The sequence below is a fragment of the Asterias amurensis genome, chromosome 5, assembly GCF_032118995.1.
Source record: "Asterias amurensis chromosome 5, ASM3211899v1".
Taxonomy (NCBI): domain Eukaryota; kingdom Metazoa; phylum Echinodermata; class Asteroidea; order Forcipulatida; family Asteriidae; genus Asterias; species Asterias amurensis.
The window spans coordinates 18,449,255-18,476,248 of record NC_092652.1 but is presented as its reverse complement, the minus strand read 5'-3'; the positions used below and the strand labels follow the sequence as shown (position 1 = coordinate 18,476,248).

General features: G+C 38.4%; 1 protein-coding gene and 1 pseudogene across 1 annotated transcript in view; one reads left to right on the top strand and one right to left on the bottom strand.

Annotated features, from left to right (window-relative positions):
* Positions 1 to 26,994, top strand: part of LOC139937055 (uncharacterized) — a 56,735-nt gene that overhangs the window by 9,395 nt on the left and 20,346 nt on the right. The window contains exons 4-26 of the mRNA XM_071932033.1: positions 3,616 to 3,693; positions 3,864 to 4,026; positions 4,119 to 4,382; positions 7,340 to 7,450; positions 8,526 to 8,837; positions 9,456 to 9,638; positions 9,992 to 10,219; positions 10,810 to 10,920; positions 11,656 to 11,967; positions 12,959 to 13,141; positions 13,497 to 13,724; positions 14,308 to 14,418; positions 15,163 to 15,474; positions 16,461 to 16,643; positions 21,951 to 22,178; positions 22,606 to 22,878; positions 23,066 to 23,293; positions 23,424 to 23,696; positions 24,184 to 24,456; positions 24,810 to 25,037; positions 25,462 to 25,734; positions 25,922 to 26,149; positions 26,280 to 26,552. Of these exons, the coding sequence (XP_071788134.1) occupies positions 3,616 to 3,693; positions 3,864 to 4,026; positions 4,119 to 4,382; positions 7,340 to 7,450; positions 8,526 to 8,837; positions 9,456 to 9,638; positions 9,992 to 10,219; positions 10,810 to 10,920; positions 11,656 to 11,967; positions 12,959 to 13,141; positions 13,497 to 13,724; positions 14,308 to 14,418; positions 15,163 to 15,474; positions 16,461 to 16,643; positions 21,951 to 22,178; positions 22,606 to 22,878; positions 23,066 to 23,293; positions 23,424 to 23,696; positions 24,184 to 24,456; positions 24,810 to 25,037; positions 25,462 to 25,734; positions 25,922 to 26,149; positions 26,280 to 26,552 (5,056 nt within the window). The remainder of the gene's footprint in view (positions 1 to 3,615; positions 3,694 to 3,863; positions 4,027 to 4,118; positions 4,383 to 7,339; positions 7,451 to 8,525; positions 8,838 to 9,455; positions 9,639 to 9,991; positions 10,220 to 10,809; positions 10,921 to 11,655; positions 11,968 to 12,958; positions 13,142 to 13,496; positions 13,725 to 14,307; positions 14,419 to 15,162; positions 15,475 to 16,460; positions 16,644 to 21,950; positions 22,179 to 22,605; positions 22,879 to 23,065; positions 23,294 to 23,423; positions 23,697 to 24,183; positions 24,457 to 24,809; positions 25,038 to 25,461; positions 25,735 to 25,921; positions 26,150 to 26,279; positions 26,553 to 26,994) is intronic.
* Positions 1,418 to 2,935, bottom strand: LOC139937218 (uncharacterized; annotated as a pseudogene).

The following is a 26,994-nucleotide window of genomic DNA, read 5'->3' as shown; positions in this document are numbered from 1 at the left end:
GGTCAAGGAACACCCCTAGAGTATGTTTGGAGGCATCGATTGCATTAGAAACTTTATCAATAAAATCAAGGAGAGCATGAATAGTACCATGTTTACTACGGAAACCAAACTGTGGATTTGTTAAAATATCAAACTTATTCAGAAACTTAATGGTACGGGCATATACACATTTTTCAAAGATCTTTGAAAAACATGAAAGAATAGAGATGGGCCTATAATTAGTAATACAGTTACGATCACCCTTTTTAAAAACTGGAACGAACAATGCCAGTCATAAAAGAGGTGTTGACAATATGAACAAGAGGTATATAAATGGCAGAAATTGACTTCTTAATAATGGAAATATTGATCAAGTCATGACCAGAACTTTTTTTGTTTTGCAAATTGTTAACAATGTCCAAAATCTCATGTTCATTTACTGGAGTAAAGAAGAACGAATTAGAATTAGGGTTAGGCATGTAATCAGCGAAATTAAAAGGTGAGTGGGTAGGTTGGATCATTTTAGCAAGGTTGGGACCAATATTGATAAAGTAGTCATTGAAATGATTGGCAATTTGATCTGGCTTGTCAATTAAATTCCCATTTACAATAATGCTATCAATACCATGAGAATGAGAATTTTTATTCAAAACTGAATTTATAACCTTCCAGGTATTACGAATATTGTTTTTTTTTCTTTTTCAAACTGGAGGGAATAGTAATTTTTCTTTAAAAGACGTAATAGGCTAGTCAAAGTATTTTTATACTTAGTGTACTTGCATTTTCGTGAGGTTGTAGGGTTTGACAAGAATTGACGATACAATTTATTCTTTTTCTTGATGGATTTGAGAAGGGAATGTGTAACCCAGGGAGTAGTTAAGTTATGTTTAGCTTTGGTATTGTTGTTTTGTCTAACTAAAAGAGTGTTTTGATCATACAAAAAAACAAAACTATCCAGAAAATTATTATAAGCAGTATCAGGGTTATTACAACTAAGAACATTATTAGTCCAGTCGAAAGAGTGTAAGTCGTCAATAAACTTTTCCAGGTTCACATTAGATAAATTTCGAGAAAAGGATAGATTGTGATTATGAGGAGCACTAGAGTTGGGAGACTGTATAAACATGGAAATTGGCAGATGATCTGAGATGTCAGAAATTAAAATACCGGATTTAGAGGAGGGAAGAATGTTTGATAAAAAATTATCAATAAGTGTAGAAGAATCATCAGTGATACGTGTGGGCATGTGGATTTGAGGAAGGAAGGAGTAGGAAATAAATAAATCAATAAAGGACTTGGAGCTAGGATTGGTTGGGTTTAGCAAATTAATGTTAAAATCACCTGAAATTATGCAAGATTTATTATTATAGTCAACACGAGAGCATATCATCTGAAAATAGGTCATGAACTCATCGTGAACAGCTGACAGTGCTTTATACACAACACCTGCAATAACGTTTTTTTGCATTCGGAATACGGACTTCAACAAATAATGACTCAAGAGAGTCATCTGAAATATTCAAATCTTCCCTAACAGTAATATTTAGTTTATTCGAAATATAGAGGGCAACTCCACCTCCAGCCTTTGTGCCTTGTCTGTTGTTCACGATGAGCTCATACCCAGGCAAAAAAAAGTAACTGTGGGGGGATGATTTAAGCCAGGTTTCAGAAAGTGCAATAAAAGAAAAATTATGGTTGATTGAATTTAAAACAATTTTAAGTTTATCTATATTTTTTTGAAGACTTCTAATGTTAACATGCAGTAAGGAAATACAGCCATCATCAGCCGGCTTTGGAAATTGCTCTATGGAATAATATTGAGTATTATCAGATAAATAAAATGGAATGTCATCATCATTTTCGTCTTCGATATTCATTACAATAATCTATTTCCCTTTAGATCATTTGTGTGCACAAGGAAAATAAACTCATAAAAATGCTGACCGACAGGAAAAACACGATACAAGAAATAACGAGGTACAAAACAGTTTACAAACACAGATACTAAATTATAAATGCAAAAGTTGAACATAAGAGAGGGCAACGGGAAATACAAAGACATTACAATTTCTTACTGACACTGTCTAAAACGAACAGCACTGCTCCAATGGTTGAAAATTAACGTTTGATTACCACCGGTTGGTTACAACAGAAGTAGGTTGATAAGTCCGACTGGGGAATTTATGACTTGGGAGTATATTTTTGGCCATTGATGTAAAGTTGGCCATTACGGAAGCTTGGTTTCTTGCCTTCTTGAAACGCCTTGCTCATAACATCTTTCAGGCTTCTCTTCTTTGCTGCATCAACTGCTGGAAGATCCTGAATTATGTAGATTCCACACTCAGCCAGCGCCTTTTTGCAACGTCGAAGTACTTGTTGACGTTCTGGGCGATAGATGAACTTTGCTAGTATGTGTCGAGGTTGATCTGTAGGCATTTTCGGAAATCGGCCTGAGCGATGTGCATTTTCAATCTCTGGCTCGAGGCTGGATTTCTTTTATTCTTTCATATGGGTAAGACGGGGGTTCATCAACAAGTTCTGGAATGCCTCCAAAACGGAGATTGTAGCTTCTTGAATAGCGTTCCAAATGTAGTGTAGCCTCCTCCAGTTTGGTAATTTTACAATTAGCCTGCTCAAGCCTGGTAGTAACATTGGCGAGGTTCGATGAAAGCGTCTTGTTTACAGCCTGAATCTCTTCAATGGTACGAGAAGTATAGTTGACAGACTTCTCTAGTTCTTGATAGTCATTTTCAATTTTGGTGATTCTCGACAGGATAGATTGCTGGTTCGTTATGACGATGTCAAGTTTCTCTTGGACGCTATATTTCATATCTTGCAATTCTTGTCGAATTACCACAAGTATACTGTCGGAAATAGACGTTGGTATAGCGCTATCGTGTGCACTATCAGTCGAGTCGTTGGAAACGATTCGTTTTTTGTCCTTTTTTGGAGGCATATCGAATAAGAAGAAGCACAACAGTTACCTTAACTGGACAACGAAAAGAGAAGTCTAAGTGGTGCAGGTTCCACAGCCAAGACGGTGAATAAAACGGTGGTATTTTAGAATATTTAGAATATTTATGGAGCAGATTTATAGAGATGTATCAATCCATGGAGAGCGCCCTCACTATTCTAAATGTAGTATAACACATTGTGAGAAACGACTCCCTCTGAAGTGATGTAGTTTTCGAGAAGAAGTATTTTTCCACAAATTTGATTTCGAGACCTTAAGTTTAGAATTTGAGGTCTCGAAATCAAGCATCTGAAAGCACACAACAGGGTGTTTTTTTTTTCTTTCATAGTTATCTCGCAACTCCGATGACCAATCAAGCTGAAAATTTCACAGGTCTGTTATTTTGTGCATATGTTGAGACACACCAAGTGAGAAGACTGGTCTTTGACATTTACGGACAGTGTCCACTGTCTTTATTACCGTCAAGGGACATTCTTAAAACTGAAGTTGATACTTTGGAAAAGGCCTCCGTCTTTCATGAATGGTTTTGTAAACTGGGCGTGGCTTGTGATGAAACTAGTATGTCACACGTTGATCAACATTAAATATATGTTTATCAGAACACTGACATTTATCTCATTTTCGTTTCAGTATTTTTCTAAACGTTATTACGTTATTTTCAGCACACGTTTCAAGCAGTTATAGTGACGGATGGCAGACGGGCTTACACCATCTTCAATTACAAGGAAATTGATTCAACAATTAACACAAGAAATGCCAAGGTTAGATAAAACGTTTAATAAATAAATAACACAACTGATTTATTGATGCCAATAGTACGAATTCTTTTCAATTCCATGTTCCAAACTATTTGTCAAACTTACACAAAGGTCAGTCGGGAATAATATACCCCCCGCCCCCACACACACACACCAAAAAAGTATATTTATTTGATTATCAGGTTGGTTACAATGCTGGTGATGGGGTAGCCTACTACGCTGTGCCAAAATCAATGACGGATCAGATTTATGACATCGAAGAGAGTACAAATATCGGCACTAGAGGGCGCTGGCTTTTTCGTTTAGACACAGAAGGTAAGACCTCCGAAACAAATAAGGAATAGTCTTTGCTCCACTTTTTTCAAATTTTCAAATGGGTCATAATTTATGTTTTTCTTTGTCGCCAGTTGTCGTTTGTCCAAACGATACTATTGTCGCATACAATGGGGGAATGCCAGATGAAGCTGTCATTTGGTCACCGCTGCCATCAGCCATTGACTCTGCGGGAGGTGTCATTGATCCAGCAAGTATCGTTTGTGAAGACCAAGACGGTAATCTTACGATGTCTGGTGACACATTTCCAGCAGGGAAAACGATAATCACATGTACTACTGATATTAATGATACTGTACTGTACCAGGGATTTTGCCAGTTTTCGATCACGTTAGCAGGTAGGTGTTTTAATGTTATACGAACAACATTTTGTCCCTCATGTGTTCAAGTTAGGACAAGTCTCTTAGTCTTAGTCCCCAGTAACCACTCTGGTTTTTGTTTCACTGTGTCTCAGACAAACTATGGAAGACAATGCTTTACAATGAGACAAGGTTTCATATAATTCAAATCTGGTACACACAGGAGAAGCATAGAGAGAGCAAGGGCCGGAGAAGTACCACTCAAACATAGACCTTATGCATTGACGTCATCCAGCGGCCCTCTTAGTGGAAAAGCGGTAATGAAACAATCGAAACGCACAGATTGGTACGCGCGGCGCACATTGGCCAATGTACAACCTCCTTTTGATCTCATTGTTTGGACATAGTTTTCAGACGTCCCCATTGGTTTTGTACACAAAATCAGCCGAGGACAGTCCACGGTGTGACTATTTCCCGGATCCCTTTTGTTAAAGTCCTCGGATTATTAATAGTAGACATGCCAACCCAATCCGGTATTTTGAATCCTGCTATTGTTGTTCTATTTACCCTATTCTTAACAAAACACTTTGTGGGGTACCCTTATAACAAAGAAACCCTGTGGGGTAGCATTTGTTAAAATACCCAATAGAGTGTGAGGGTCAAAGACCGACATTGCCAAACATTATTTTAAGAATTGATGATGTCATTTTGAAACTGCAGTATCAGAAAGCTGTCGCACAGAGCCAATACCATATTAGTTATCTATGCACTTTGTTAACCGTTGCATTTATAGATCCTGTCATATTTAAACCTGTGGTCATGCAATGCAGACTTCAAAACCCATTAGTAATCTTGCATTTTTAATTTTCACATTGTAGATATGGAACATCTTGGGCTCACCACGACTCCCTTGCCTTACTCTACGACCTATACATCCCATCAAGATCTATACGAATATGAATCGTCCGGAAGTTCTGGTAGGTTCTTTGATGACAACCAAACGATTGATAAATTCTCTGACAACTTTGGTCTGTCTGTTCAAAAGTTTGCATGTAACTGTCAATATAAGTATGCTCTAAATTCGATTGGTGTTTCATAAGCAAAAAAATAACACTATATGTACAACATTTGTACTGCATTTACAGACAACTTGGAATCCTCTCTAACCCAAATCAGCATGTAGAACAAAGCACAACTTAATAAGCTGTCCGCAACACAAGATTAAAACCCTGGAAAGCGCACCCAATGTTTTTTTTCAACGTGGACTCGTGTCTCAGTGATTGCAGCCACAACTCCTCGCTCGTGTGCCGATTTGAACAATGTCCCCCACCAACCTGCATGAACCTCGTTAAGATTGAGGGAGTTTGCTGCCAAGTTTGCCCCTTCATTGAGTATTGAGAAAACACAAGGTTGACGTAAATTATATTACTGATTAACATCAGGGGAGCATTTTTTAGCTTTAATCTGGACTAAGTTTTTTAAATATGAGATCTACTCCTTTTACATAGCACCATGTAATGGTTTACAAGGTGATGTCGCGCTTAATGCTGCAGGAACACAATGGGGCGAACCCCAAGTGCACTGGGTTCTTTTACCTGCGATACAAAAAACACGGGACCAACGGCTCTCTGTCAAATAGGACGGATTAACGGCACGGGAAACCTTTGGCAATTGTCAAAGACCATTCTTCTCACTTTGTGTATCTCAACATATGCACAAAATCACAAACCTGTGAAAATTTGTACTCGGTTGGTTCGTCGAAGTCGCGAGAGAATAATGGAAGAAAAAACACCATTGTCGCACATGGTGTGTGCTTTTCAGTCAAGGACATGGTCAAGGAGCATCCCGCTTCATTGCACCTTTGTTATGGAAGTTTCCAGTCAAGGTAATGGCATATATTTTTATCATGCGATATACTAATTGACAATGCACTTCCCAACAAACATCTACGTGGCGAAGGAGTGTACATTATCGCACTAACACTTTTGAAGCTTTCCTTTCTAGATGCATTTTGGAATTTTACAATGAAGATTAAGAACTTCTCAAGTTCGCGACTACGGTTTCCTAATCGTGAGGCCTCACCCACCGTTTTAAGATTCACATGGCGGAGAATTTGGTCCAATATGCCAAAGTTCAAGAAGGGGCGGCTATTACATTAAGACCGTGGGATGATGCTCCAAGTTGTGCTTTCCAGTCATCTACCCCACACAAACACATATATTTAGGCTTAAAATTCTTATAAAATTCAACTTACCACCCCAGAAAGTCGTCAAGGCCAAAACTTGCACATTAGGGGTTCATTCGCGAAAGTGTAAGCAACAAAGACCACCAAGATATACATTATACGAGGATTAATATGCCATTTTTGTAAACACGAGTAGTAAATAGTAAAAACAAAGCTGTCACCTGAGACAATACCATGCTGTCTACCTCTGCTCTTCACTTTAACGAGCCGTAGGCTGTATATTACACAAATATTGAGTGGCTCAGAGTGGAATTGGAGGAACTAAAGCCACCTAATATTTGTTTTATATAACTGACATAAATATAGATCCTTGTCATTTGATGTATTTTAAAAGTATAACATTATGAAAAAATCACACAAATTACTGACAACCAAAAATCATGTAGCGCCGCGTAGCGGCAACAATGCACAAATCGGAACACAACCTTTTGCACAGGTGCTCCTTTGTTTTAGCAGCGGCGCGGCGGCGCTGTACTGCTCAAAAACATTGGGAACAAGGATGATCCTAACTGTTGAATGGGAAACTGTTTTCATCAATTGATCAGGCAAAATGTCAAAATCTCATTGTCTTCAAAGGCAGGATTATTTTTTTTTCTCTGTCCCAAATTTAATCAGATCATTAAATATTAAAGGGGTTTGCAAACACTTTCGTTACTTTTCAAAAATAGTTTGGGAAGATTTTGGTTTTCTCGTTTCGGTTTTTGATGCATTTTAATGCATTTTTTTATGCATTTTAATTTGTTTCCCATAGATACGGAACCTCCCACAAACAACTGTCCTACTGACGTCATCATCCCATGGTTATCAAACACACCTGATGTCTCTTATGCATGGATCCCTCCAGTCTTCTCAGACAATTCTGGTTAGTAATTGTTTTTGCTCAAATGCCCCAAGGTGGATTTCTTTTAGTTAAAGGATTTGGGTACTTTTTGTAACACAAAACACAATGTCCATAGATTTACATTAAAGCAACACGTTGCCTTGGATCGGACGAGTTGGTCTATAAAAAGCATGTGTAACCCTTTTTTTATAAAATGCATATTGGCTGAAAGATATTTTAAAAGTAGAATACAATGATCCACACAAGTTTGCCTCGAAATGGCGTGGTTTTCCTTTTACTGTGCAAACTAACACGGTCAGCCATTTATGGGAGTCTACAATTTGACTCCCATAAATGGCCGACCGTGTTAGTCGACGAGGTAAAAGGAAAACCGGGCAATTTCGATGTTTGAGTGGATCATTGTATTCTATTTTTAGAACATCTTTCTACCCATATGCATTTCATAAAAAAACGGTTACAAACGCTTTTCAAAGACCAACTCGACCGATCCAAGGCAACGTGTTCCTTTAAAATTACACCGTTTGAAGATAATGATAGGAGAAAGCGAACCTTAAAATATTAGTTGCTGAGGTGCAGTAGTTTTTTAGAAATGAGTAAAACAATGTCATGATAATACTGTTTTACATGCTAAAATAATTTTCGTCTCATGAAATTATTTTCATGACGTTTTACTAATTTCTCAAAAACTACAGCACCTCAGCAAGTAATATTTTAGGGAAGCTTTCTACTATCATTATCTTCAAACTGTGGACATTGTGTTTTATGTCCTACAAAAAGTAGCCCCAGAAAAGAAAACAACAGTCACAAAATAAAGCAAACGTTGGTCATCTTCAAGTTACTTATAGGAGCAAAAGCATTTGACCTTCGTCTAATGTTATCTACAGTCATGAAATCAAAGTTAAAGTTTGCGGTTATTTTAGACTGTCTCCGTTAACGGAGAGGAAACTGTATATTAGTACTGTGTGTTATTTAAGACCCATGCACACCCTGGACCAACACGGAACTACAGTCGATGGATCTTCTCTGTAATTGTTCCGTTGTTCTATCGAGGAACACTGTAACGATTACAACCCCATATTGGATCTCTTTAAAATAGATGGTGTGCGGCTTGTTGGCGGAAGTGTCCCCTCTGAAGGTAGAGTTGAAGTATTCTATGATGGCCAATGGGGCACTGTATGTGATGATGAATGGGACATCACAGACGCAAGCGTTGTGTGCAGACAACTGGGCTTCACTGGAGCAACTAATGCATGGCAACAGGGATACTTTGGACAAGGAGCAGGTCAAATACTCTTGAGCGAAGTCAACTGCGATGGAAATGAGGAACGACTTCAAGATTGTGCTTTTCCAGGCTGGGGTTTCCACTATTGCCATCATGAAGAAGATGCTTCAGTGGCGTGCGACACAGGTGGGTGCGATAAGCATAACACACATTGTGTGAATGACTCCATTTTTAAACTTGGCCATTAAATTACGAGCAAAAGTTGTCACCTAGAGCCAATGTGTTTCTTTCGCTTTACTTAACAACTTAACGTTACCATACATGAATATATACGGACATATTAAACCTGGACAAGCCATGTTAACCTCAAAACCCACCAGTATCAATTGATGCTAGAGATGAAAACACACTCTCAAATTAAAAGCAAACTTCGTTCATCTTTAATTTCCAAACAGAATACACGACCAAAATAAAAGGTATGACAGAAAACTCAACACGTACAATTTATTGTACGTGTTGAATTCTCTGAAATGCACCACTTAATAAAAAGAGGCATGGAGTTTCTTCAGGCTTTGAGATCTCTGTACATCACGCGACATGCCAACTTACGAGGCACCGTTGTAACAAAACAAAAAAGGGATCTACGGGGACGTGACGAAGTGCTGTAGGCCTACATTATTAAAAAAAAAACACATTTTGGAGCTTGCTTTCTTTAGATGAACTTTGTGTTATCACTATCCATCCAACCCATTCAGACTCATAATGACCAGTCTCAGGGAACCTTCTTTGTTATTTATCTTTCAGACCGGCCCTTTAATAACTCATATCAGTCTGTTGATGTGGTGTTTGGTTGCCTGGCAACCGTCTCCAATGAATGTTATCAAGATGGATACGGAACTTTCTCAGTTGGAGATACCAAGGTGATGTACAATGGAACAGACACGTCTGGGAATCAGAACTTCTGTAACTTCACAGTCACAGTCAAAGGTTTGCTGCACTTTATTTCTTCATAACCCTAAATGTCTTTACCCACTCTTTTTCACGGAGAAAGTACTAAAAGTCATTTGGTACAGAACAAACTTTTTCTTTTTCTGTTGACGACGCATTCATCCATTTTCATTTGAGACGTAGATTGTGAAGCTTATAAATCATTATTAGTGAAAAGCGAAAGTAAACAAATGGTAAAAGATGTACATGCTGTTATCGGCTGTGTTTGTGACATGAAAACCGCCTAGAAACATTTGCTTTTATTGATTACAAACAATGGCCCTCACCTCTAGCTTGAAAATTAGCGGCAAGATTGTTAACATCGCCACCAATTGTTTTCCCTCTTCTTACAGAGGTTAATTTAGTCTGCCCGCTGAACGTGACACTACCAACCGAAGCCGGCTCGGACACAACCAGAGTCAACTGGACAGAACCGGTTCTAACCGGATGGGACGAGACAAACTTCACATCGACTGCTCAGTCTGGAGATGTATTTCCTATTGGTTCACAGAGGGTGACGTACCATCAGAGGTTTGCGTCCAGTCTGATTTTGACCTGCTCCTTTGAAATAGATGTTGTAGGTGAGGAATATGACAATTTCATGAGGACCAACCGGGTTTCTGTGCGTGATATTTTCCCAACCCATCAAAAGTCAGAAGGTTGAAAGCGACCACCTTCTACAGTGATGTAATGCACTTGGGGACAAGAGAACAAATTCAAGATTTCTAATCAATGTCAGATCTTGAGACATAACATAAACACACTGTTTTCATCAATTGATCAGGCAAAATGTCAAAATCTCATTGTCTTCAAAAGGCAGGATTATTTTTTGTTGTTCTCTGTCCCAAATTTAATAAGATCATTTAAGGGGTTTGCAAACACTTTCGTTACTTTTCAAAAATCTTGTGGAGTTGGAAACCATGTGTCTGTTTCTGTTCGACTAGGTAATATAAATGTACTATCAGAACGAGTGTGTTTTAAAACATAGTTCAAGTATTTGTGTCGCATAAAGAAAAAATGTGTCTTTTTGATGAAAGTTTTTTTCACCAAAGAGATAAAACAAATAATTTACAAATAGCCCTGTTTGTTGCCGGTTCTACTCTTGGGAAGATACCGCTCAATTTGGTTTCCTCGTTTCGGTGTTTGATGCATTTTATTTTGTTTCCCATAGATACGGAACCTCCTACAATAAACAACTGTCCTACTGACGTCATCATCCCTGGGCTATCAACCAGACCAGTATCTTATACGTGGAGCCCTCCAGTCTTCTCAGACAACTTTGGTCAGTAAATGTTTTTGCTCAAAATGCCCGAAGGTGGATTTTTTTTAATTAAAGGATTTTAGTACTTTTGGTTAACACAAAACACAATGTCCACAGATTTACATTAAAATTACACCGTTTGAAGATAATGATATTAGGAATCGAACCTTAAGATATTAGTTGCTGAGGTGCTGTAACTTTTGAGAATATAGTTAAACAATGTCATGAAAATACGTTTTTACATGCTAAAAAAATTTTCGTCTCATGATCACCGAGACGGAAAATTATTTTCATGAAGTTGTTTTACTAATTTCTCAAAAACTACAGCACCTCGGCAAGCAATATTTAAAGGGAAGCTTTCTACTATCATTAGCTTCAAACTGTGTAAGTTTTCTGTAAATCTGTGGACATTGTGTTTTGTTGTTCTACAAAAAGTAGCCCCAGAAAAGAAAACAACAGTCACAAAATAAAACAAACGTTGGTCGTCCTCAAGTTCAAGACTTATTGCAGCAAAAGCATTTGACTTTCGTCTAGTGTTGTCTACAGTCATGAAATCAAAATTAAAGTTTGCGGTTATCAACAGAGCAAAATGTATATTAGTACTGTGTGTTATTTAAGAGCCGTGCACGGACCAACACGGAACTACAGTCGATGGATCTTCTCAGAAATTTGTTGCCTTCTCTGTAATATTAATCCTTTGTTCTATCGAGGAACACTGTAACGAATACAACCCCATATTGGATCTCTTTAAAATAGCTGATGTGCGGCTTGTTGGCGGAAGTGTTCCCTCTGAAGGTAGAGTTGAAGTATACTATGATGGCCAATGGGGCACTGTATGTGATGATCACTGGGACACCGGAGACGCAAGCGTTGTGTGCAGACAACTTGGCTTCACTGGTGCAACTTATGCTTGGCTGAGTGCACACTTTGGACAAGGAACAAGTCAAATACTCATGGACGACATCAACTGCGATGGAAACGAGGAACGGCTTCAAGATTGTGCTTTTCGGGGATGGGGATACCACAATTGCCGTCATGAAGAAGATGCTTCAGTGACGTGCGACATAGGTAGGTGCGATAAGCGTAACAATATGTGAATTCCCCCAATTTTAAACATGGAAAGTAAATTACTAGCAACAAAAATAAAATGTTGTCACATGAGCTAATAGTGATGTGTTTCTTTTGCTTCACTTAAAGGCAGTGGACCCTATTGGTAATTACTCAAAATAATTATAAGCATACAAACTTACTTGGTAACAAACAATGGGGAGAGGTTAGTGTATAAAACATTGTGAGAAAGGGCTCCTCTGAAGTAAAGTAGTTTTTGAGAAAGAAGTAATTTTCCACAAATTTGATTTTGAGACATCAGAATTGGAATTTGAGGTCTCGAAATAAAGCATCTGAAAGCACATAACTTCGTGTGACAAGGGTGTTTTTTCTTTCATTGTTATCTCGCAACTTCGACGACCATTTGAGCTAAAATTTTCAACAACTTTGTTATTTTATGCATAATATGTTGAGACACCAAGAGAGAAGACTGGTCTTTGACAATTATCAATAGTGTCCACTGTCTTTAACGTAACTTTACATTAATATATACTGACAAATTAAACCTGGACGAGCCATGTAAACCTCAAAACACACCATGTATTAATAATGCTAGAGGTGAACCACACTCTCAAATTAAAAGCAAACTTTGTTTATCTTTAATTTCCAAACAGAATACACGACCAAAGTAAAAGGTCTGACAGAAAAATCATCACGTACAATTGTACGTATTGAATTCTCTAAAATGCACCACTTTATAAAAAGGGCTTTAAGTTTTTCAGGCTGTGGGATCTCTGTATATCACGCGACATGTCAACTTACGAGGCACCGTTGTAACAAAACAAAAAAAGTATCTACGGGGATGTGACGAAGTGCTGTAGGCCTACATTATTTAAAAACAAAACATTTTGGAGCTTTCTTTAGATGAACTTTGTGTTATCACTATCCATCCAGCCTATTCAGATTCGTAATGACCAGTCTCAGGGAACCTTCTTTGTTATTTATCTTTCAGATCGGTCCTTTAATAACTCATATCGGTCTGTTGATGTGGTGTTTGGTTGCCTGGCAACCGTCTCCAATGAATGTTATCAAGATGGAAATGGAACTTTCTCAGTTGGAGATACCGAGGTGATGTACAATGGAACAGACGCATCTGGGAATCAGAACTTCTGTAACTTCACAGTCACAGTCAAAGGTTTGCTGCACTTTATTTCTTCATAACCCTAAATGTCTTTACCCATTCTTCTTCACTGAGAAAGTACTAAAAGTCATTTGGTAGAGAACAAACTTTTTCTTTTTCTGTTGACGACGCATTCATCCATTTTCATTTGAGACGTTGATTGTGAAGCTTATAAATCATTATCAGTGAAAAGCGAAAGTAAACAAATGGTAAAAGATGTACTTGCTGTTATCGGCTGTGTTTGTGACATGAAAACCGCCTAGAAACATTTGATTTTATTGATTACAAACAATGGCCCTCACCTCCAGCTTGAAAATTAGCGGCAACATTATTTACATCGCCACCAATTGTTTTCCATCTTCTTATACAGATGTTAACTTAGTCTGCCCGCTTAACGTGACACTACCAACCGAAGCCGGCTCGGACACAACCAGAGTCAACTGGACAGAACCGGTTCTAACCGGATGGGACGAGACAAACTTCACATCGACTGCTCAGTCTGGAGATGTATTTCCTATTGGTTCACAGAGGGTGACGTACCATCAGAGGTTTGCGTCCAGTCTGATTTTGACCTGCTCCTTTGAAATAGATGTTGTAGGTGAGGAATATGACAATTTCATGAGGACCAACTGGGTTTCTGTGCGTGATATTTTCCAAACCCATCAAAAGTCAGACGGTTTAAAGCGACCACCTTCTACAGTGATGTAATGCACTTGGGGACATGAGAACAAATTCAAGATTTCTAATCAATGTCAGATCTTGAGACATAACATAAACACAATGTTTTCATCAATTGATCATGCAAAATGTCAAAATCTCATTGTCTTCAAAAGGCAGGGTTATTTTTTTGTTCTCTGTTCCAAATTTAATAAGATCATTTAAGGGGTTTGCAAACACTTTCGTTACTTTTCAAAAATCTTGTGGAGTTGGGAACCATGTGTCTGTTTCTGTTTTAGGTAATATAAATGTACTATCAGAACGAGTGTGTTTTAAAACATAGTTAAAGTATTTGTGTCGCATAAAGAAAAAATGTGTCTTTTTATGAAAGTTTTTTCACCAAAGAGATAAAACAAATAATTTACAAATAACCCTGTTTGTTGCCGGTTTTACTTTTGGGAAGATACCGCCTATTTTGATGTCCTCGTTTCGGTGTTTGATGCATTTTATTTTGTTTCCCAAAGATACGGAACCTCCTACAATAAACAATTGTCCTATTGACGTCATCATCCCTGGGCTATCAACCAGACCAGTATCTTATACGTGGAGCCCTCCACTCTTCAGAGACAATTTTGGTCAGTAGTTGTCAGTAGTTGTTTTTGCCCCACGGTGGATTTTTTGTTTAATTAAAGGATTTGGGTACGTTTTGTAACTTAAAACACAATGTACACAGATTTACATTAAAATTACACCGTTTGAATATAATGATAGTAGAAAGCGAACCTTAAAATATTAGTTGCTGAGGTGCAGTAGTTATTGAGAAACGAGTAAAACAATGTCATGTACTGTTTTACATGCTAAAATCATTTTCGTCTCATGATCACTGAGACGAAAATTATTTTCATGACGTTGTTTTACTAACTTCTCAAAAACTGCAGCACCTCAGCAAGCAATATTTGAAGGGAAGCTTTCTACTATCATTAGCTTCAAACTGTGTAAGTTTTATGTAAATCTGTGGACATTGTGTTTTTTTGTCCTACAAAAAAAATAGCCACAGAAAAGAAAACAACAGTCACAAAATAAAACATGATCAAGTTTAAGACTTATTGCAGCAAAAGCATTTGACTTTCGTCTAATGTTATCTTCAGTCATGAAATCAAAGCTAAAGTTTGCGGTTATTTTAGACTGTCTCCGTAAACGGAGAGGAAACTGTGTACTAGTACTGTGTGTTATTTAAGACCCATGCACACCCTGGACCAACACGGAACTACAGTCGATGGATCTTCTCAGAAATTTGTTGCCTTCTTTGTAATTGTTCCGTTGTTCTATCGAGGAACACTGTAACGAATACAACCCCATATTGGATCTCTTTAAAATAGATGGTGTGTGGCTTGTTGGCGGAAGCGTCCCCTCTGAAGGTAGAGTTGAAGTACTCTATGGTGGCCAATGGGGCACTGTATGTGATGATGAATGGGACATCACAGACGCAAGCGTTGTGTGCAGACAACTGGGCTTCACTGGAGCAACTAATGCTTGGCAAAGGGCATACTTTGGACAAGGAACAAGTCGAATACTCATGGACGATGTCAACTGCGATGGAAACGAGGAACGGCTTCAAGATTGTGCTTTTCGGGGATGGGGTGACCACAATTGCCGTCATGGAGAAGATGCGTCAGTGACGTGCGACATAGGTAGGTGAGATAAGCATAACAAACATTGTGTGAATTCCCCCAATTTCCGTCATGGAAAGTAAATCACTCGCAAAAAAAAAAAAAATGTTGTCACATGAGCCAATAGCGATGTGTTTCTTTCGCTTTACTTAAAGGCAGTGGACACTATTGGTAATTACTCCAAATAATCATAAGCATAACAACTTACTTGGTAACAAGCAATGGGGAGAGGTTAGTGTATAAAACATTGTGAGAAAGGGCTCCCTCTGAAGTAACGTAGTTTTTGAGAAAGAAGTAATTTTCCACGATTTTGATTTCGAGACCTCAGATTTAGAATGTGGGTCTCGAAATTAAGCATCTGAAAGCACACAACTTCGTGTGACAAGGGTGTTTTTTCAGTCATTAATATCTCGCAACTTCGACGACAAATTGAGCTCAAACTTTCGAAAGTTTGTTATTTCATGCATATGTTGAGACACCAAGTGAGAAGACTGGTCTTTGACAATTATCAATAGTGTCCACTGTCTTTAACGTAACCTTACATTAATATATACTGACAAATTAAACATGGACGAGCCATGTAAACCTCAAAACACACTATGTATTAATAATGCTAGAGGTAAAAACACACTCTCAAATTAAAAGCAAACTTTGTTTATCTTTAATTTCCAAACAGAATACACGACCAAAGTAAAGGTATGACAGAAAACTCAACACGTACAATTGAACGTGTTGAATTCTCTGAAATGCACCACTTTATAAAAAGGGCATTAAGTTCTTCAGGCTGTGGGATCTATTTCACGCGACATGCCAACTTACGAGGCACCGTTGTAACAAAACAAAAAAAGTATCTACGGGGACGTGACGAAGTGCTGTAGGCCTACATTATTTCAAAAAAACATTTTGGAGCTTTCTTTAGATGAACTTTGTGTTATCACTATACTTCCAGCCCATTCAGATTCATAGTGACCAGTCTTAGAGAACCTTCTTTGTTATTTATATTTCAGACCGGTCCTTTAATAACTCATATCGGTCTGTTGATGTGGTGTTTGGTTGCCTGGCAACCGTCTCCAATGAGTGTTATCAAGATGGATACGGAACTTTCTCAGTTGGAGATACCGAGGTGATGTACAATGGAACAGACACGTCTGGGAATCAGAATTTCTGTAACTTCACAGTCACAGTCAAAGGTTTGCTGCACTTTATTTCTTCATAACCCTAAATGTCTATACCCACTCTTTTTCACGGAGAAAGTGCTAAAAGACATTTGGTACAGAACAAACTTTTTCTTTTTCTGTTGACAACGCATTCATCCATTTTCATTTGAGACGTTGATTGTAAAGCTTATAAATCATTATCGGTGAAAAGGGAAAGTAAACAAATGTTAAAAGATGTACTTGCTGTTATCGGCTGTGTTTGTGACATGAAAACCGCATGAAACATTTGCTTTTATTGATTACAAACAATGGCCCTCACCTCCAGCTTGAAAATTAGTGGCAACATTATTTACATTGCCGCCAATTGTTTTCCCAATTCTTATACAGAGGTTAATCTAGTCTGCCCGCTTCATGTGACACTACCAACCGAAGCCGGCTCGGACACAACCAGAGTCAACTGGACAGAACCGGTTCTAACCGGATGGGACGAGACAAACTTCATATCGACTGCTCAGTCTGGAGATGTATTTCGTATTGGTTCGCAGAAAGTGACGTACCATCAGAGGTTTGCGTCCAGTCTGATTTTGACCTGCTCCTTTAAAATAGATGTTGTAGGTGAGGAATATGACAATTTCATGAGGACCAACCGGGTTTCTGTGCGTGATATTTTCCCAACCCATCAAAAGTCAGACGCTTTGCAAGACGTGTTTCAAATCATCAGCGCAAATCACCTTTGTTACGGGCTGTTTCGGAAACATCGATAACTTTTTAACCATAGAAATGAATTTTCTCATGAAACACTACGCTGTACCACTTCGTCAACAATTTTTTTAGTAGATGCTTAAATATATCCATCACTCGTTTTATGGCTTTTATGGTAAATATGAGGCCAATTTCACACTGAAAATACCTCTAAGGTTTCATTTCTTACAGTTATAGGCCGATGATGGTTCTGCGAAATATTAGTAAAAAATCACTCTCTTGTGGTATGTCGTTTCGATTGACCAATGAACTTTGTTGTCATTCTTGTAAATGTAGATGTGGAGCCTCCTACTGTTAAGGACTGTCCCAGCAACGTCACACTGTTTACCAATTCAGCAAATCAAATACCTCACTCGTGGATCCCTCCTTCCTTTGATGATAACTCTGGTCGGTCTGTTGAAGTGGTGTTTGGTTGCTCAGCAACCGTCTCCAATGAATGTCATCAAGATGGAAATGGAACTTTCTCAGTTGGAGATAACGAGGTGATGTACAATGGAACAGACTCATCTGGGAATCAGAACTTCTGTAGCTTCACGATCACAGTCAAAGGTTTGCTGCACTTTATTTCGTCATAACCCTGAATGTCTATAACTACTCTTTTTCACGGAGAAAGTAAAACAAAAAAGTCATTTGGTAATAAACAAACTTTGTCTTTTCCTGTTGACGACGTTGATTGTGAAGCTTATAAATCATTATCAGTGAAAAGCGAAAGTAAACAATTGGTAAAAGATGTACTTGCTGTTATCGGCTGTGTTTGTGACATGAAAACCGCCCAGAAACATTTGCTTTTATTGATTACACACAATGGCCCTCACCTCCGATTTTTCAGATTTTTACCTGCTCCTTTGAAATTGATGTTGTAGGTGAGGAATATGACAATTTCATGAAGATTTCTAATCAATGTCAGATCTTGAGACATAACATAAACACAATGTTTTCATCAATTGATCAGGCAAAATGTCAAAATCTCATTGTCTTCAAAAGGCAGGGTTATTTTTGTTGTTCTCTGTCCCAAATTTAATAAGATCATATAAGGGGTTTGCAAACACTTTCGTTACTTTTCAAAAATCTTGTGGAGTTGGAAACCATGTGTCTGTTTCTGTTCGACTAGGAAATATAAATGTACTATCAGAAACATAGTTCAAGTATTTGTGTCGCATAAAGAAAAAAATGTGTCTTTTTGATGAAAGTTTTTCCACCAAAGAGATAAAACAAATAATTTACAAATAGTCCTGTTTGTTGCCGGTTTTACTCTAGGGAAGATACCGCTTATTTTGGTTTCCTCGTTTCGGTGTTTGATGCATTTTATTTTGTTTTCCATAGATACGGAACCTCCTACAATAAACAACTGTCCTACTGACGTCATCATCCCTGGGCTATCAACCAGACCAGTACATTATGCATGGAGCCCTCCATTCTTCTCAGACAATTTTGGTCAGTGAATGTTTTTGCTCAAAATGCCCCAAGGTGGATTTCTTTTAATTAAAGGATTTGGGTACTTTTTGTAACACAAAACACAATGTCCACAGATTTACATTAAAATTACACCGTTTGAAGATAATGATAGTAGAAAGCAAACCTTAAAATATTAGTTGCTGAGGTGCAGTAGTTTTTGAGAAATGAGTAAAACAATGTCATGAAAAAACTGTTTTACATGCTAAAATAATTTTCGTCTCATGATCACTGAGACGAAAATTATTTTCTTTACGTTGTTTGACTAATTTCTCAAAAACTACAGCGCCTCAGCAAGCAATATTTGAAGGGAAGCTTTCTACTATCATTAGCTTCAAACTGTGTAAGTTTTATGTAAATCTGTGGACATTGTGTTTTTTGTCCTACAAAAAATAGCCACAGAAAAAAAAAAACCAGTCACAAATTCAAACATCATCAAGTTTAAGACTTATTGCAGCAAAAGCATTTGACTTTCGTCTAATGTTATCTTCAGTCATGAAATCAAAGCTAAAGTTTGCGGTTATTTTAGACTGTCTCCGTTAACGGAGAGGAAACTGTATATCAGTACTGTGTGTTATTTAAGACCCATGTACACCCTGGACCAACACGGAACTTCAGTCGATGGATCTTCTCTGTAATTATTCCGTTGTTCTATCGAGGAACACTGTAACGAATACAACCCCATATTGGATCTCTTTAAAATAGATGGTGTGCGGCTTGTTAATGGAAGCGTCCCCTCTGAAGGTAGAGTTGAATTATACTATGATGGCCAATGGGGCACTGTATGTGATGATCACTGGGACATCGGAGACGCAAGCGTTGTGTGCAGACAACTTGGCTTCACTGGATCAACTAATGCATGGCAGAGCGCATACTTTGGACAGGGAACAGGTCAAATACTCATGGACAACGTCGGCTGCGGTGGGAATGAGGAACGGCTTCAAGATTGTGCTTTTCTAGGCTGGGGTTCCCACGATTGTGGCCATTATGAAGATGCTTCAGTGACGTGCGACACAGGTGGGTGCGATAAGCATAACACACATCGTGTGAATGACTCCATTTTTAAACTTGGCCATTAAATTACGAGCAAAAGTTGTCACCTAGAGCCAATGTGTTTCTTTCGCTTTACGTAACAACTTAACGTTACCATACATGCATATATACGGACATATTAAACCTGGACAAGCCATGTTAACCTCAAAACCCACCAGTATCAATTGATGCTAGAGATGAAAACACACTCTCAAATTAAAAGCAAACTTCGTTCATCTTCAATTTCCAAACAGAATACACGACCAAAATAAAAGGTTTGACAGAAAACTCAACACGTACAATTTATTGTACGTGTTGAATTCTCTGAAATGCACCACTAATAAAAAGAGGCATGGAGTTTCTTCAGGCTGTGGGATCTCTGTACATCACGCGACATGCCAACTTACGAGGCACCGTTGTAACAAAACAAAAAAGGGATCTACGGGGACGTGACGAAGTGCTGTAGGCCTACATTATTTAAAAATAAAAACATTTTGGAGCTTGCTTTCTTTAGATGAACTTTGTGTTATCACTATCCATCCAGCCCATTCAGATTCATAATGACCAGTCTCAGGGAACCTTTTTTGTTATTTATCTTTCAGACCGGCTCTTTAATAACTCATATCAGTCTGTTGATGTGGTGTTTGATTGCCTGGCAACCGTCTCCAATGAATGTTATCAAGATGGAAATGGAACTTTCTCAGTTGGAGATACCGAGGTGATGTACAATGGAACAGACAGGTCTGGGAATCAGAACTTCTGTAACTTCACGATCACAGTCAAAGGTTTGCTGCACTTTATTTCTTCATAACCCTAAATGTCCATATCCACTCTTTTTCACGGAGAAAGTACTGAAAGTTATTTGGTAAAGAACAAACTTTGTCTTATTCTGTTGACGACGCATTCATCTATTTTCATATGAGACGTAGATTGTGAAGCTAATAAATCATTATCAGTGAAAAGCGAAAGTAAACAAATGGTAAAAGATGTACATGCTGTTATTGGCTGGCTGTGTTTGTGACATGAAAACCGCCAAGAAACATTTGCTTTTATTGATTACAAACAATGGCCCTCACCTCCAGCTTGAAAATTAGCGGCAACATTATTTACATCGCCACCAATTGTTTTCCATCTTCTTATACAGATGTTAACTTAGTCTGCCCGCTTAACGTGACACTACCAACCGAAGCCGGCTCGGACACAACCAGAGTCAACTGGACAGAACCGGTTCTAACCGGATGGGACGAGACAAACTTCACATCGACTGCTCAGTCTGGAGATGTATTTCGTATTGGTTCACAGAGGGTGACGTACCATCAGAAGTTTGCGTCCAGTCTGATTTTGACCTGCTCATTTGAAATTGATGTTGTAGGTGAGGAACAAAATAGTTTCATGATAAACAATCGTATGATGCTTTTGCGAAGTATTAGTAAAAAATAACTCTTTAGTGGTATATCGTTTCGAGTAATCAATTAATTTGGTTTCCATTCTTGTAAATGTAGATGTGGAGCCTCCTACTGTTAAGGACTGCCCCAGTGACGTCACACTGTTAACCAATTCACCAAATCAAATACTTCACTCATGGATCCCTCCTTCCTTTGATGATAATTCCCACCAGACGGTGAATGTGGCGTTTGGTTGCCTGGCAACCGTCTCCAATAAATTTCATCAAGATGGATACGGAACTTTCTCAGTTGGAGATACCAAGGTGATGTACAATGGAACAGACAAGTCTAGGAATCAGAACTTCTGTAACTTCACCGTCTCAGTCAAAGGTTTGCTGCACTTCGTTTTGGTGGTCTATCACTAAGAAAGTGCTTAGTCATTTGGTATAGAACAAACACTGAATCTACCTTTGTTGACTTCGCATTCATCCATTTTCATTTGAGGCGCTGATTGTGAAGCTTATCAATTTTTATCAGTGAAAAGCGATATGAGGGAAAATGTACATGATGTTATCAGCTGTGTTGGTGACATGGAAACCGTGTAGAGATTTTGGTTTTAGTGATTATAAACAATGGCCCTTACCTCGAGCTTGAAAATTGTAGGTAGAATTATTTACATCACCATGAACTTTTTTCCCTCTTCTTACAGAGGTTAATTTGGTCTGCCCGCTTAACGTGACACTACCAACACAACCCGGCTCGGACACAACCAGAGTCAACTGGACAGAACCGGTTCTAACCGGATGGGACGAGACCAACTTCACATCGACTGCTCAGTCTGGAGATGTATTTCGTATTGGTTCGCAGAGAGTGACGTACCATCAGAGGTTTGCGTCCAGTCTGATTTTGACCTGCTCCTTTGAAATCGTTATTGTAGGTGAGGAACAAAATAATTTCATGATAAACAATCGGGTTTACGGCGTGATATTTTCCCAACCCAACAAAAGTCAGACACTTTACAAGACGTGTTTCAAATCATCAACGCAAACCACATTTGTTACGGGCTGTTTTGGAAACATCGACTACTTTTTAAACATAGAAATGAATTTACTCAGGAAACACCTTTGTTCTACCATTTCCTCTAACATGTAATTTTTTGTATATACATAATATCCATCACTCTTTTCTTGTTTTTCCCTGGAAAATATGAGGCCAGTTTCACACTGAAAAAACTCCTTTAAAGTTTCGTTTGTTGCAATAACTATAAGCCGATGATGTGTAGCAAAACATTGATAACAATAACTCTTTATTAATAAATCGTTTCGATTATTCAATTAAATATTTGTTCAATCTTGAATATGTAGATGTGGAGCCTCCTACTGTTAAAGAATGTCCCAGTGACGTCACACTGTTTACCAATTCAACCAATCAAATACCTCACTCATGGATCCCTCCTTCCTTTGATGATAACTCTGGTCAGTCTGTTGATGTGGAGTTTGGTTGCTTAGCAACCGTCTCCAATGAATGTCATCAAGATGGATACGGAACTTTCTCAGTTGGAGATACCGAGGTGATGTACAATGGAACAGACACGTCAGGAAATCAGTACTTCTGTAACTTCACCGTCACAGTCAAAGGTTTGCTGCACTTTAATAGTCATTATTCAAAATGTCTCTCCACCATTTTTTAATTAATTGAACAAAATAGCTTTGAGCTGTTGTGGTAAATATAACGTATTACGTTTTAAACCATGTATTTTACAGCTTGAAGATTATTCGCTTAGTTATTTACATCAACATCAATTGTTTTCCCCTCTTGTTACAGAGGTTAATTTAGTCTGCCCGCTTAACGTGACACTACCAACCGAAGCCGGCTCGAACACAACCAGAGTCAACTGGACAGAACCGGTTCTAACCGGATGGGACGAGACAAACTTCACATCGACTGCTCAGTCTGGAGATGTAATTCGTATTGGTTCACAGAGGGTGACGTACCATCAGAGGTTTGCGTCCGGTCAGATTTTTACCTGCTCATTTGAAATTGATGTTGTAGGTGAGGAACAAAATAGTTTCATGATAAACAATCGTATGATGGTTTTGCGAAGTATTAGTAAAAAGTAACTCTTTAGTGGTATATCGTTTCGAGTAATCAATTAATTTGGTTTCCATTCTTGTAAATGTAGATGTGGAGCCTCCTACTATTAAGGATTGCCCCAGTGACGTCACACTGTTCACCAATTCACCAAATCAAATACCTCACTCATGGATCCCTCCTTCCTTTGATGATAATTCTCACCAGACGGTGACTGTGGCGTTTGGTTGCCTGGCAACCATCTCCAATAAATGTCATCAAGATGGAAATGGAACTTTCTCAGTTGGAGATACTGAGGTGATGTACAAGGGAACAGATGGGTCTGGGAATCAGAACTTCTGTAACTTCACCGTCTCAGTCAAAGGTTTGCTGCACTTCGTTTTGGTTGTCTATCACTGAGAAAGTGCTTAGTCATTTGGTATAGAACAAACACTGAATCTATCTTTGTTGACTTCGCATTCATCCATTTTCATTTGAGACGCTGATTGTGAAGCTTATCAATTTTTATCAGTGAAAAGTGATATGAGGGAAAATGTACATGATGTTATCAGCTGTGTTGGTGACATGGAAACCGTGTAGAGATTTTGGTTTTAGTGATTATAAACAATGGCCCTCACCTCGAGCTTGAAAATTGTTGGTAGAATCATTTACATCACCATGAACTGTTTTCTCTCTTCTTACATAGGTTAATTTAGTCTGCCCGCTTAACGTGACACTACCAACCAAACCCGGCTCGGACACAACCAGAGTCAACTGGACAGAACCGGTTCTAATATTTGTAAAAAATAACTCTTTAGTGGTATATCGTTTCAAGTAATCAATTAATTTGGTTTCCATTCTTGTAAATGTAGATGTGGAGCCTCCTACTGTTAAGGACTGCCCCAGTGACGTCACACTGTTTACCAATTCACGAAATCAAATACCTCACTCATGGATCCCTCCTTCCTTTGATGATAACTCTGGTCAGTCTGTTGAAGTGGTGTTTGGTTGCTTAGCAACCGTCTCCAATGAATGTCATCAAGATGGAAATGGAACTTTCTCGGTTGGAGATACCGAGGTGATGTACAATGGAACAGACACGTCTGGGAATCAGAACTTCTGTAATTTCACTACCACAGTCAAAGGTTTGCTGCACTTTATTTCTTCATAACCCTAAATGTCTATATCCACTCTTTTTCACGGAGAAAGTACTAAAAGTCATTTGGTACAGAACAAACTTTTTCTTTTTCTGTTGACGACGTATTCATCCATTTTCATTTGAGACGTTGATTGTGAAGCTTATTAATCATTATCAGTGAAAAGCGAAAGTAAACAAATGGTAAAAGATGTACTTGCTGTTATCGGCTGTGTTTGTGACATGAAAACCGCCTAGAAACATTTGATTTTATTGATTACAAACAATGGCCCTCACCTCCAGCTTGAAAATTAGCGGCAACATTATTTACATCGCCACCAAATGTTTTCCCTCTTCTTACAGAGGTTAATTTAGTCTGCCCGCTTAACGTGACACTACCAACCGAAGCCGGCTCGAACACAACCAGAGTCAACTGGACAGAACCGGTTCTAACCGGATGGAACGAGACAAACTTCACATCGACTGCTCAGTCTGGAGATGTATTTCCTATTGGTTCACAGAGGGTGACGTACCATCAGAGGTTTGCGTCCAGTCTGATTTTGACCTGCTCCTTTGAAATCGTTATTGTAGGTGAGGAACAAAATAATTTCATAAAAAACAATCTGGTTTACGGCGTAATATTTTCCCAACATCAAAAGTCAGACACTTTGCAAGACGTGTTTCAAATCATCAACGCAAACCACATTTGTTACGGGCTGTTTTGGAAACATCGACTACTTTTTAAATATAGAAATGAATTTACTCAGGAAACACCTTTGTTCTACCATTTCCTCTAACATGTTATTTTTTTTAGAAACATAATATCCATCACTCCTTTCTTGACATTTCCTGGAAAATTTGAGGCCAGTTTCACACTGAAAAACTCCTTTAAAGTTACGTTTGTTGCAATAACTATAAGCCGATGATGTGTAGCAAAACATTGATAACAATAACTCTTTAGTAATATATCGTTTCGATTAATCAATTAAATATTTGTTCAATCTTGAATATGTAGATGTGGAGCCTCCTACTGTTAAAGAATGTCCCAGTGACGTCACACTGTTTACCAATTCAACCAATCAAATACCTCACTCATGGATCCCTCCTTCCTTTGATGATAACTCTGGTCAGTCTGTTGATGTGGAGTTTGGTTGCTTAGCAACCGTCTCCAATGAATGTCATCAAGATGGATACGGAACTTTCTCAGTTGGAGATACCGAGGTGATGTACAATGGAACAGACACGTCAGGAAATCAGGACTTCTGTAACTTCACCGTCACAGTCAAAGGTTTGCTGCACTTTAATAGTCATTATTCAAAATGTCTCTCCACCATTTTTTAATTAATTGAACAAAATAGCTTTGAGCTGTTGTGGTAAATATAACGTATTACGTTTTAAACCATGTATTTTACAGCTTGAAGATTATTCGCATAGTTATTTACATCAACATCAATTGTTTTCCCCTCTTGTTACAGAGGTTAATTTAGTCTGCCCGCTTAACGTGACACTACCAACCGAAGCCGGCTCAAACACAACCAGAGTCAACTGGACAGAACCGGTTCTAACCGGATGGGACGAGACAAACTTCACATCGACTGCTCAGTCTGGAGATGTAATTCGTATTGGTTCACAGAGGGTGACGTACCATCAGAGGTTTGCGTCCGGTCAGATGTTTACCTGCTCATTTGAAATTGATGTTGTAGGTGAGGAACAAATTAGTTTCATGATAAACAATCGTATGATGGTTTTGCGAAGTATTAGTAAAAAGTAACTCTTTAGTGGTATATCGTTTCGAGTAATCAATTAATTTGGTTTCCATTCTTGTAAATGTAGATGTGGAGCCTCCTACTATTAAGGATTGCCCCAGTGACGTCACACTGTTCACCAATTCACCAAATCAAATACCTCACTCATGGATCCCTCCTTCCTTTGATGATAATTCTCACCAGACGGTGACTGTGGCGTTTGGTTGCCTGGCAACCATCTCCAATGAATGTCATCAAGATGGAAATGGAACTTTCTCAGTTGGAGATACTGAGGTGATGTACAAGGGAACAGATGGGTCTGGGAATCAGAACTTCTGTAACTTCACCGTCTCAGTCAAAGGTTTGCTGCACTTCGTTTTGGTTGTCTATCACTGAGAAAGTGCTTAGTCATTTGGTATAGAACAAACACTGAATCTATCTTTGTTGACTTCGCATTCATCCATTTTCATTTGAGACGCTGATTGTGAAGCTTATCAATTTTTATCAGTGAAAAGTGATATGAGGGAAAATGTACATGATGTTATCAGCTGTGTTGGTGACATGGAAACCGTGTAGAGATTTTGGTTTTAGTGATTATAAACAATGGCCCTCACCTCGAGCTTGAAAATTGTTGGTAGAATTATTTACATCACCATGAACTGTTTTCTCTCTTCTTACATAGGTTAATTTAGTCTGCCCGCTTAACGTGACACTACCAACCAAACCCGGCTCGGACACAACCAGAGTCAACTGGACAGAACCAGTTCTAATATTTGTAAAAAATAACTCTTTAGTGGTATATC